The 13,629-nt window shown below is 42.7% G+C and overlaps 1 protein-coding gene across 3 annotated transcripts in view; it reads left to right on the forward strand.

The window, feature by feature from the left end:
• The window catches only part of arl10 (ADP-ribosylation factor-like 10), a 40,274-nt gene that overhangs the window by 2,270 nt on the left and 24,375 nt on the right, over positions 1-13,629 (forward strand). For all 3 annotated transcript variants that reach the window (XR_014913592.1, XR_014913593.1, XM_085421352.1), the window contains exon 2: positions 7,979-8,162. Coding sequence is in view for 1 of the 3 variants with exons in the window: in XM_085421352.1 (XP_085277478.1) it covers positions 7,979-8,162 (184 nt within the window). In the remaining 2 variants the exon portion in view is untranslated. The remainder of the gene's footprint in view (positions 1-7,978; positions 8,163-13,629) is intronic.

Below are 13,629 nucleotides of genomic sequence, written 5' to 3' on the forward strand. Positions count from 1 at the left end.
CCGAGTAGTTTCACAACACAAGCCTAACAGAATAAGTTTCTTTCCTTAAATGTAACATAATAGCAGTTTTCATTATAGGTTCACTACTTAAACATAATTAGTTTCATTATTTAAACCTAACCAACTAGTTTTACTACCTAAACCTAACAGAATTATTTTCTTTACCTTAATGTAACATAAGAGTAGTTTTAATTGTCTAAACTTAAACGTGTAGTTTTAATTAGTTACCTAAAACTATCCAGGGATTTATTGCCCAAACCTAAGTTTTCATTTGTAGTTTCCAAACCATACTGAGTAGTTTTATTCTCAAAGTAAAGCTCATAAGAACATGTCATTTTAGTGTGTAATGCGAGATTAAGGGTAAAAATAATAATACTTGTTGGCCTTGAACGTGAATAATGGGTCCAACAGCCTCCAATTGTGGACGGTATCACCCTTTAAACCAGGAAAACCTCAGTTATGGGAACACGGTCACAAGTATCTCAATGTGGTGCGATTCATGTTAGCGTGAGTTAATGCGTTAGGTTTAGTATTTCATACATCGACAGGCGTGTGTGCTCACTCTCTGCTTTGTGTCAGGGTGCAGTGATACGGGAGTTTCATCTAGTCTTAAAATATCGCAGCATCATAAGTAGGGCTGCCACAAACGATTATTTTGATAGTCGACTAGTCACCGATTATTTTTGCGATTAGTCGACTAATCAGATCATCATCCACTGGACGTAAAACTACAGCTTATTGCACCAGCAGCATCTGCTCTTATATAACTATCATTAGCTTACAGCTTTAAGTGTTTAAGGTCTGTGCTAACTAAAAATAAAGACAAGATGATAGTTTATTAAATTTTAATGACATTTGCAGATTGTTTCGGTGAAGTTTAATAAACTCCTTGCTATCTAAAATATAACAGGACACCGGAGTAAATTCTCCAGCATCTCACACTTCTGATAATCAGCTGTCTGCTTGACGTTTATTCAGCTGTGTAAAAACTATAACTTTAATCTCAGACAAACCGATTTACTCAGGAACAAATAAAATACTAAAAAAAAAGCCAAACAACAACATTTTTAATTTATCTAAGTGACTCATATATCATGTTTAACCTGAGTAGCGAAAGACGGCGGTGGGTTTGAAAACAATTTGCGGGGAGTCCGGTGTTCTCACGGCGCTAGTGAGCCTAGCCCCCGGCTCGCTAACGAGCTAGTGGGTAACAGACGTCTCCGAAAACGTCGGAGCGCTTTTGAAAATATGTGGTGTCCTGATAAACTGAGCAGATATTTGAGGTTTACACAGCTACATTCTCGCCTGAAAATATGTTAAACGTTTATTTTGTGACCCAGAAAGAATAATAAGAGTAACATTAAAACTAACTAGCTGCCGCCATTGTTGGAAACTGAGCTGGGCCGCGCTATGAATTCTGGGACACAGCTGCTTCTTCTTCTTCTTCTTCTTCTTCGGGGTTTAACGGTAGCTGACATCCTTGTACATGCAGTGCTGCCATCTTCTGTTTCAGTCCGTTATTACACTCTTAAATCCTGCTACTCATTCCTGCGTCTTTTGGGATCTTACAAAGCTTCAAACGACGCGTCGACTATTAAATCAGTCGTCGACGATTTTGATAGTCGACGTAATCGTGACTAGTCGACAAATCGTGGCAGCCCTAATCATAAGTCAGAGGTGTCAAATTCAGGTTCAGCGAGGGCCAAGCTGGGAAATGAGATCCTCACCGCGGCCCAGATAAAAGGTCTACAGGCACGATTTCACTGCAAATGTAACGTCTCAACGGCGTTTTCATACAGCTTGGTGAGGATGAAGCCCGCAGCCAGTCCACATCGAGTATTTTAGCCTGTGTGACATTTAGTCCAGGAATATAATATATTCTCACTGCAGTTCCAGAGGAGGGCTGCAGACAGTCAGCTCCCAGCAGTCTGTTTCACAGACCTTTATCCGACAGCCTCTGCTCGTTTGTGGCCTTTAATAAAACCAGAAATGTCCTGAGGTAAATGCAAAGTTTTCGATCTTGACTTTTGTCCTTGAACGTACTTCCACAGGTCTCACAGAGCCCGTGTCAGGAAGTGAGCCTGTACTATAAGATAAATACAAGTAAAGCTCGGCCTTACAGCTCCATCACTGAAACGGGGCTGATTACACATGTTGTGGCGTAGCTGCGTTCTTCTCTCTGAAACCTCCGTTCACCGCTGGTGACCCCACATCGTCGTTGCTGTGTAGCTTCAAACATCACCGTGAAGACTGTGTGGTTTGAGAACGGGAATTCTCTCACGGTAATGGGTATAAGCTCAGTGACGACGCAAGATGCTCCGCCTTCCTTCTCGGCTGAAATCATCTCTCTCCCAGTTTGTTGCTTTTTGGCTCGAAGATGCTGTGAATCGGGTCACAGGCTTTCACCATGAAGCTGCAGTTTTTTTAGGAAGTACATGTCAAAGAGGTTAAAACCAAAACCAGCTCTCACTGACTTTATTAACACGTCAGTCAGGAAGTACTCAGCGAATCACAGGCTGGCTCTCTAACCAAAACTTCTGGTTATCTTTGGACTCTCGACTTCTGGGCGTTGATAAAGCTGCTGTTGATCAGATAGTGTCCGCAGAGAGCCTTCCTGTCACTTCCTGTTATTCCAGGCGAAGCTCAGACTTGAGTTTGACTTCCATTTCCTGGGAAGGAGGAAGCATTTTTAATAGGGCTGAACGATTATGGAAAATAATCTAATTGCGATTTTTTGCCCCAATATTGCGATTGCGATGCGATATGCGATTATTTTTTAAGGTCTTTGTCTTCTGTATTATTAAACAAAGACAAGCAATACATCATATAGTATGGCCAATACTATATTACATTAATTTTAAACTGTTCTTTCCTGGAAGACAGACCTCTGTTATGATGACATGAGGTGATGCATGAATTGATGACTGACATTTTTATTTAACTTCTTCAATCACAACAGTATATTTGAACATACACAATAGTTTATTTTTAGCTTACAAACATCTGAGCATAAAGTGCTGACAAGGAACCCTGGTGTAAACATTAAAATGAAAGTCAGTACAATGTGCAGATTGCAGAAATATACATAAAAAAAATCAGTGGCTTTACCACACTCAGTTTTTCGACATCTGTGAACTACTAGACAGTCATTCAATTAAAAAATAATATTAAATAAATAAAACTAATAAATAAAAAATACACACATCTTACTGATCTCTGCAGTCAGTAACATTACACATAAAGTGCAAACATAATAGCAATTGTATAAACACACACACAAACACGCCTTTAAAATTTAAAGGCTGAAATTGGACGGTCTAGCCTTCTGATTAGCTAATCAGAAGGCTAGTTCTGATTAGCGTCACCGCTGTCTCGGTGGAGTTTAATAAACTCGGCCGTCTGCTTCTTGCTATCTAAAATATAACCAGACACTGGTGTAAATTCTCGACTGTCTCATACTTCTGTTTAATAAGTTTTCTGTTTGACGTTTAGTCAGCTGTGTGAAAACCAAGGAGGAACCCACCCGGGGGATTAATAAAGTTTTATTTTATCTAATCTAATAACTTTAATCTCAGCCAAACCGATTTACTCACGAACAAACAAAACACTGAAAAAAGCCCAACAATAACATTTTTAGGTTGTCTAAGTGACTTATATATTACGTTTAACCCGAGCAGCGAAACTCCGCGGTGATCTGAAAATGATGTGCCGGGAGTTGTGCCGTTCTCGGCCGCATCAGTAACCCTCGAGCTCCCGGCTAGCTGTCGAGCTGGTGGGTAGCAGACGCCTCTGAAAACGTCGAAGCACTTTTGCAAATATGGGATATCTTGATAAACCGAGCAGATATTTGATGTTTACACAACTACTTTCTCGCCTGAAAATATGTTAAAAGTTTATTTTGTGACCCAGAAAGATTAGTATGAGTAATTTTAAAACTTAGTAGCGGCCGCCATTGTTGGAAACTGGAGTTTGGCTGGGCCGCGCTATGAATTCTGGGATATGGTAGTAATTTGGACAGCCTTCGGCGCGTCGCTGTGACGTAATCGGTCTACAAATGCGGCCTCAGGAGGATGCAGCCCATGAATTTGGACATGTCCAGAGTATAATCGCAGCCTTTGCGGTTAGAAAATTGCACTTGATCATGTCGCGATATTATCGCAAATGCGATATATCGTTCAGCCCTAATTTTTAACCCTCAGTCGATGCTTGATGGTACTCGATCGTGTCTTTTTGCCGCAAGTTGAAGCTTGTTATTCGTAGTCTGGCTGCAGTGAAATCACTGAAGTAGATGCGAGAGAGAGAGGAAGTCACATGTAATCACAGGAGAAGTCGTGGAACACGAGCGGCCGACGGCATGTGGCGTCGTTAGAGGATGATAGCTCCTTTTGCCTCCTCTCTGAGTAAACCGCAGCTGTACACTTGCTATTCAGAGCTGCAGGCGAGCTGGCTTTACCGCTCCCTCGGCTGGAAGCTGCTGCGTTGCTGAGCGTCTGCTTGGGTGGAGTGTCCTTGAGAGAGACGTTAAACCTCTGTCAGATCCAGCAGCGCTGATCTGCAGCCGAGCCAGGACTCTTTAACCTCCCCGCGGGGCAGCAAAGCAAAAGAAATCGATTCAGTATCACCAGTTTTTATGAGAAATGTCTGAAGCAACAAGAAAAAGTTTAAAGAGAAAGTTACAGAGGGAACAGGAGACGATTGAATTGCTGGTTTCACTTAAAGTCATTTTAGATCATTTGAATACGCCTGCAGTCCAGGTAGGAGCCAATCAGACGATGGAGATGGATGCACGGCGCGCCCTGTTAGGAGCAGCGGTGGCTCTGCAGCCTCAGCAGCTACAGTGAGGCTTCTGCGCTGTCAGGGTTTGAGGTTGATCTCCCAGTGGGCCGACTCAGCCAGAAAAACACGGAGGCGAGCTTCAGAGCTGTCAGAGCGGCCTTGTTTATCTGCTGCTGCATTTATCTGGCAGCACCAGGCGGCGATTACAGCCAGAAAGACGTCAGAAGAAACGCAATCCATCATCAAAATATCCCAGACTCTTCATCTGGCCTGTTTCTGCAGTGCTTGCTGGGTAATTATGAGGTGGTTTCATCTGTTAGGGAATCAAATTAACTGATTCTGAAGGAGTAATTTTAGCGCTTGATGATCCATCAGCAAAGTGGTATTTTTAATAGGAAGCTGACACATCTGCACTCTAAAAGGGCTGATATGAATTGGTAATTAACCTCTACAGAGCTGCGGCTGCACATCAGCACACGGCATGAATAAAGACCAACCTTGTGTGACTTTTAAAAAGGAGATGACTGACGTGTGAGGGATCTCAGAGGGGCCGTGACGTCCCCAAGCCTCTCAGGCGCTTTCAGAGCGCGTCGATGTTTGAAGCCTTCTCTGAGACTCGCGTTTCTTTATTCCTGCACACGCAGAAGGCTCGCTGAGACAAATCTGCCCTGAAATAAAAGTAATAAAAGGATGCCTGCTCTTTCATTAAAGTATAATATCACGAGCGGTGCCCCTTGAGGTTTGCAGAAGCTGATTCATATTCCTGCACATTATGAGGAGTCTTCAGTGCCAAATTCCCAAAAGTCTAATGCATTCAGTTTGATTTGAAGAGGCGACCCGGTGTGAAAAAACACAAACATCAAGTTAAAATACCTGCTTCTAGCTGAAAGGCAGAAGAGTCGGGTATTCGGTTTGATCCAACCAGAGCTGTGCGAACATCCTTTCATTACTAGGTAATCTGTTTTTGCAGTTTGGCTTTGTCCTTTATTAGGTCCCTGCAGCCAAGGTGAGGTTCTTGAAATGTCCAGAATGGTGAATTTAAAAAATGTGACAATAAGACAAACACGTGTCTGGGCTGTGTCATATTACAGGTGGCCCTGAAAAACATGCTCACCAGCTATTTTTGGACTCTTGACTTTCAGTATCTCAGTGTCTGTTAATCAATTCTAAACTCAAAGACTCACTCCGAGCAGAGAGCCTTTTCTGCTGTACTGAAACTGGCAGCAATTTAGCGAATAGAGCTGAATTATTTCCACCTGTTTCTAGGAGGCAAAAAGCCGGCGTTGTTACCCATATGGAAAAGATATTTATAAATCTTATAAAGTTTTTATCTGTCTTGTGTGAAACTTGTATGAAAATCATACAAGAGTGAAAACACATATAAGATCCCTTGAAAAATTATATAATGAAACTTGTATGTTTTGTATACATACTAAAAAAAAATATGAAAGTAATGAGAAAGTGGCCACTTTCATGAGTAAATCATAGAAGTTTTTACTATTTCTTTTCCATATGGGTAGTTTAAACTTAAATTCTAGTGCGTGTGAAATAAGATGCAAACCAATTGACCCAAACAGTAAACAGATGTTAGAAGTTAAAGCTCGACAGAAACATCCTTCCTTGTTGAAAAGCAGCTCGTCGCGGTGTTTGAAGGTAGAGCCAGACCAGTTTATCCGTTCAGCTGTTTGTATGTATCTGCATTTGTAACGGCCGGTACATGATTACACTCTGTCGTAGGCTCGGACAGCTGGAATACTTATTATCGTTAAACTTCTTTAAGTCTGATTGAAGTCTGTTGCCTGGGACACATGCATCGCCTGTAGTAAATACAGGCGGACAGATGGACATCCTCACAGCACTCACTCACTGTCTGACGACAAAATTAACGTCACTGGGACCCAGTGTTGGTCAAGTTACTTGAAAAAAGTAATCAGTAACTAATTACTGATTACTTCCCCCAAAAAGTAATTAATTACTTAGTTACTTTTTAAAAACACGATTTACAACCTGAAAAGGTGATAAAGTGATAGATCTTTCAGCCCAATTCTACTTTTTCTGCATAATCCATCATACAAAATGTAATCAAATGGAAAAGTCTCTTTTTAAAACTTGTTTTATTAGTTTTAATCTTTTAACTTTATGCATCAAGCAAAAATTTAATTATATGCAACATTCTCTGACTGGAAGAAATTAGTTTAACATTTAAACCTATTTTCTGCACATTCCAGCACATAAAATATATATTTTTTGTGTTTACACTCACTCTTTCAAATAGATGCAAGTAAAACACAGCAGAAAATAAATAAAGTCACAGACTCAGCGGTCCTGTTGCTCTATTTTCACCTGTAAAGCAGGAGTGGGGCAGGCGGAGGTTTACTCTGGTGCAGGCGTGCCGCAGCGGTCAGTGGAAGAATCCGCGAGTTTCTCTGTGAGTTTCCCATTACGTCGTAGCTACTCGGTGCTTGCTCGGAGGTTTAGGGGTTTTTTCGCTGTAAAAAGAAGTTTTCTTCCCACGCACAGTGGACACTAATGTTTTTGTCACTTTTTATGGAATCAAACTCAAAGTAAGGTCAGTACTTCCACGCTTTAAACGCTGCACGCTCATACTCTCTCCCACAATCGATATATGATCCATTGTTGATCTGCGCACAGCTGTTGTCACGAACGTTGCACTCGCTTACGTCACTGTCATGAGACATTCTCGCAAAAAATCACGGTTTTAGTAACGCAGTAACGCAGCGTTCCTACGGGAAAGTAACGGTAATCTAATTACCGTTTTTGCAATAGTAATCCCTTACTTTACTCGTTACTTGAAAAAAGTAATGCCCATCTCTGCTGGGACCTGAGCAGACTTGACCTGGCTTATAGGAGAGACCGGAGAAACACCCTTCAACCATGTTCTGAGTGTTGACTTTGCAGAGATTTTCCACTAGAACAACTGATGTTCACTCCTGGAGGTGATATTTTGTTGTAATGTTCTCCTTGATGTGCGAAGCCCTCCAACCTGGCCCATCACTGTGCATATATTTCCTGTATTTTGATGAACTGCTTGTGGTTTGGTAAGCTCAAAGTGCAACACAAATATTCGAAACCAAAGGCTTCACCCTCACTCTGTGTTGAATAAGTGATGTGTTTAATCTTTGCCTCAACTCAACATTTCCATGCGTTTGCAAACATTAACAGCTCTGCGGTCTGCCTGCAGGAGGAAGAGGAGCGTGGGAAGCGCCAGGTCCTGGTACTCGGTCTGGACGGGGCCGGGAAGAGCAGCATGCTACAGGGTTTGACCCCCGGGGATTCAGGGGCTAAGAGAGGCCGGTGCCGGCCCACCCGCGGCTTCAACTTTATGAGTCTCAACGCCCCCGCCTGTCAGCTCGACTTCCTGGAGAGTAAGGCTCCTTTTATCCGTCCTAATCAAACACTGCTCTGTGTGGAGTCTAGCGAGCATTGATGTTTTATCAAACAGCATGAAATGGAGAAATGGAAAGAGCACAACTGTTCAGTTCAGTTGGCCATTTGTTTCATAAAACTGCCTCGAATCAAACAGCTCTGCAGACATGCCGGAGACGCACTGTGGAAAACCGGATTCATAAAATTAGCATGAAGTTGTGAGAGCTCAGACTTGGTGAATGAAATTTGCTGATTTTTTTTAAACATTAGCAAGTTATGGAGATGAGTGAGTGTGTGCTAATGTTAGCACATCTCTGCCACTTTAAAGTATTTAGCTCGTTAGCTTGTTGACATTTGTTAAGCTAGACCCTTTACTACCCTTTACCACTGTTAGCGTCAGTTAGCACAGGATGATGCTAACACTAATTAAACATACAGATTAGCATCTTAGATTACAGTCACACAGGCCTAGAGACCAGTTGACAACCATGTGGTAACCACCAGTTGATTGAAATTATATTCACTGTCCAGTTGTGTGAAATCGACCCATAAAGCACAGGCCCAGAGACTGGTCATGCAGAGGGTGCTGCACCAAATTCCTCATTGTCATTGCTTTGGTTGCTAGCATGCTGGGTAATGTTGGATTCCCTACTCATAGTTGGCTTGATGAAGTACAAACAACCAAAGGCTTTTAGCTTGTTAACATTAGAATATTTCCAAGCTTGCAACAAGATGTTCTCAAAAAATAACAAGTGGTGTAAAAGAAATTTAAAACAGAAAAATATGTTCATACAGTTTTGTTTGGTCCAGAAAGTATGAAAACGTGAAGCTGGTAATGTCCATAATTGATCTGCTCTAGGTGCTGGGAAGTAACTCCATTGGCTTTATGTTTGAGTTGAACTTGAAGGGAGACTTGATCCACAACTTCAGTTGTTTTTCTTCCCTGAAAGCTCACATCATCCATCACTGCCAACACAAAGGCAATCACAAGGCAATCTCTGGCAATGGCTCTTGTTATATTGTTATTTGTTCAGCGACTGAAACGTTCAGTATCAAGGTATCACGAAAGTTGACTGTGACAAAGAAGCCTGGAAAGTGTATTTCTGTTTAATTTCACACTATGGTGGTAAAGTGAGATTGCATTACGTTTGCTGGCAGGATCAATAAATCCATCACATTAGTGCTCCACAGCACTAATAATAACCTGAATGACTTCGCTTTGCATTCAGCCAACATGCGTGGTCAGCCGTGATTGGCCGATGTATTTAGAGGAATGTGTCACGCTCACTGATCTGAACACTGCTATCGGTGGGCGCCACTAATCTTTTTCTCATCCGCGAAAGTAAGAAGAGCTCACGCCGCCACCCACACAGCACAATACTTCAGCGGGTCTGTGCATTAAATGTCTCAAGTGTCTTTGTGTCGGTGACGTTGACTCAGAGGCATGCTGACAGGTGAGACGCAGTACGATGCACGGATCTCTTTATGGAGTCCTCGGGGGAATTATAAATAAAAGAACTAACACCAGATCAGATGGAGAAGTAGTTTTAGGCTTTGAGCTGATGATGAGATTTGGTTTTGTGTAAAAGGGAAGTGAAACTGTCAGTGGTGAGGCCCTAAATCCTCAGCTTTTTCCTTCAGCATGGCATGTCCACTTTACAAGCTATGATAAACAAATTGTGTTGCCATGTGCTGGAATTTAATCACTTAAAAAATAGTGTCCGATCAGAGGTAACAAAGGCAAAGAAGCAAAGGAACGAAGAAACGGAGAAGACGAGGCAGGCGGAAAATATGAGAGAGCAGACGAAGAAATGAAGTAAAAGCACAGGAAATGAGATTATCCAAAACAAACAGGGATGATAAAGGCAAGAAGAAGACAGAGGAAGGCGAAGGCACGGAAACTCTGGGGAGACTGAAAGAAGAATAAAATCAAAACAAACATCACAAAAACCCGAGACCGCGATACAGATACAGCGGTCTGTGATACACGTATAACAGATATAACTCTAACTCTACAGAAATCCTTCAACCAGTCTGATGTCAAAAAAAGAGACAAAGCTGCATGACCTTTAATGGCACCAGAAAATATCCAAGATTTTTTCTTATTCTCATATAAAAACAGGTTTTAAAAGTTCGGTCTTCGTAAGCCGGGGTTCCACTGTATTGATAAAAATCACAGAGTAACACTGATATGAAACTATTAGGATACACTGCCTATGACATCAGTCATTGACACGACACTGTTACAGCAGTCAAACAGATCCGGGCTTATCCCAACCAAAAGCCCTGGATGACCCGGGAGGTCAGGCAGCTGCTGAAGGAGAGGAACATTGCGTTCAGGTCTGGCAACAGGGATTACTACACCACAGCCCGATCCAACCTGAAGAGAGGCATCAGAGAGGCAAAGGGGGACTATAGGAGGAGGATCGAGGACCATTTGAAGAGTAATACCAGCCGGCAGGTGTGGCAAGGCATCCAGCACCTAACCAACTATAAGATCAACCTCGGAGCTGCGGACGGTGACCTGGAGCTGGCAGAGGAGCTGAATATCTTCTTCGCCCGCTTTGAGACCAGGGTACCGGAGGTATTGGAGCCACAGCAGCAACACGCCACCCATAGCAGCACCACCCTCACCCTGGAAGAGCACGAGGTGAGGCGCATGCTGCAGGCTGTTAACCCGAGGAAGGCGGTGGGTCCTGATGGTGTGCCAGGTCGAATATTGAGGGATTGTGCAGGACAGCTGGCTGGGATCTTCACCAGGATTTTCAACAAATCCCTCGCACAGGCGACTGTCCCACTCTGCCTGAAGTCCTCCACCATAGTCCCCTTGCCTAAGAAGCCCCACATCACCGGCCTGAATGACTACAGACCGGTGGCACTCACCCCAGTGGTAATGAAATGCTTTGAGAAGCTGGTCCGCAGACACATCACAGCAGCCCTGCCCCGCAGCCTGGATCCACACCAGTTTGCCTACAGAGCAAACCGATCCACGGAAGACGCTGTAGCCACAGCACTCCATGCTGCATTAACTCACCTGGTAGCATGGTAGCTATGTGCGGATGCTCTTCGTGGATTACTGCTCAGCTTTTAACACCATCCTTCCACACAAACTGGTGGCCAAGCTACAAGACCTGGGGCTTCCATACAGCACCTGCATGTGGATCAATAGCTTCCTCTCGGGCCGTAGACAGAGAGTCAGAGTTGGCCATCACACATCCTCAGCCCTGAGTCTCAGCACTGGCTCACCCCAGGGCTGTGTGCTCAGTCCACTGCTCTACTCTCTCTACACACACGACTGCACTCCTCGCCACCACAGCAACATCTTTGTGAAATTTGCAGATGACACCACAGTGGTGGGGCTCATTTCCAAGGGAGACGAGTCTACGTACAGAGACGAGGTGGAGCAGCTGACGTCATGGTGTAAGGCCAATAACCTCCTCCTCAACACTTCAAAAACCAAAGAACTCATAATAGACTTCAGAAGGAAAAAGGCAGAGATCCAACCACTATTCATAAATGGGGACTGTGTAGAAAGGGTGGCAAGCTTCCGCTTCCTGGGAGTCAATATAGAGGAGAACCTTTCCTGGAGTGTGAACACCTCCGAGCTGCTGAAAAAGGCCCAACAGAGACTGTACTTCCTGAGAATTCTCAGGAGGAATAACATCACACAGAGACTGCTGGTGTCCTTCTACAGAGCCACCATTGAGAGTGTTCTAACTTACTGCATATGCATCTGGTACACTAGCTGCACAGGGGCTCAGAGGAAAGCACTCCAAGGGATCATTAACACCGCCCAAAAGATCACTGGCTGCCCTCTCCCCACACTGGAAGTCCTACACAACGCCCACTGTTTTAAAAAGGCCCAAAACATCATAAAAGACACCTCACATCCTGGCCACTCCCTGTTCGAACTGTTGCCCTCAGGCAGACGGTACAGGGCAATCAGAGCAAGGACTAATAGACTCAAACACAGCTGTTATCCAACTGCAATAACACATCTGAATACTACAAAAAAAATGTCCATCACGCCACTCTTGTGTTAATCTATGCACGGTCTGAAGCATGTGTGTGGGAATGTATGTGAATGTTTTACTGTTATATCTTATTAGTATTTTAAGTATTCTATCTATTTTATTTATTGAATTTTATTGTTTTATTTATATTTTGATATTGCTAGGGATGATGCAATGATCGGGGACCATTCTTAATTTCGTTGTTCTCATGACAATGACAATAAAGTTTCTGATTCTGATTCTGACATCCCAACATCTGAGGGAAAAAAACCCCAAAATGCTAAAAATTACCAAAATAACCAAAAATCATTTATGGTTCTTTGCACAGTTGTGTTGTCAGTGGGTTTGTGTTTTATCATTATTACAGTGCTGTCTGCACTATCCACCATTTCCTCGTTCTTCCCCCTAAGCTTGAACTTTACGTTACCCTCGGTCATAAGCGCTGCTATGAGCGCTCATAACGTAGTCGTCATACCGACGGGGACTTTCAGCACCTGTATGGTTTGATGAAAATATTGATGGGTTTTTGTAATGGTACAAAGAGTTTAACGAGCATCACCGCACTGTCAGTATGGTTTTTTTATTCTTAGCTTTGAGCAGCTGTTTGTGAGTCAACATTTGTCCGACAATGTCATTAGAAATGCTAAAAAACCAACTTACCAACTAAATGTGTCAGAGGTCCAGTTAATTTGAATTAGTTCATGACTGGTGGCCGTTAGGACTGTGTTATTAATTTTATTCCAATTGCAATTACAACCTTACCTTCTATTAATTAAAAAAAAATAGATAATTAGGGTAATCCTCTTTTGTAATAGCTAATTTTTCCTCTGCACACATCCCTGTTCTTTACTTTTGCTGCCAGATGAATTCCCAAACTAGCCATAGCATGCTCAGTTCATTTCATATATATTTATTTACTAGGTTAAATAATAGTTAAAGTTTTTTGAAATCCATTTAATAAACTCACTATTTTTCTAATGTCTGTGAGTCATTATGTAGATTTTTGACATGAACGAGGAGCCGCAGTGACAGTCAAGGTGAATGTTTGATGGTATTCATGTTCAGACAGTAAATCGGTGCTCTGCTAATTTAAATCAAGCCTAGGTCCATTAATTAGTGTTTATTTTAAAATTTACGCTACCACAGTCTACTTACTGTCCCGTGGACGTGGTGCACGCCTGTGAGAGTGAAGACAGCGGTGCAACAACGGGTCAAAATCTGGATTCAAGTCAAAGTTTTGAGTTGAACTTTGGCTGCGTTAGCAGACATGAAACATGCCCACGTGCATCTGTGAGGCTTTAAAGAGGCAAACTTTAAAGACCTTTTGGAGAATAACAGGTTAAAAGGTTCTGTACTTAAACACCAAGTTTTGAACTGAGATATCATGTGACAAGGTATCAACACGACGAATCTGGGTGGGACAGTCGAACTTTGGCTGTAAAATCAGGTGTAA

Source organism: Rhamphochromis longiceps, linkage group LG10 (genome assembly GCF_057381845.1).
Source record: "Rhamphochromis longiceps isolate RC_006_pf linkage group LG10, R_longiceps_female_GT1.1, whole genome shotgun sequence".
Taxonomy (NCBI): Eukaryota; Metazoa; Chordata; class Actinopteri; order Cichliformes; family Cichlidae; genus Rhamphochromis; species Rhamphochromis longiceps.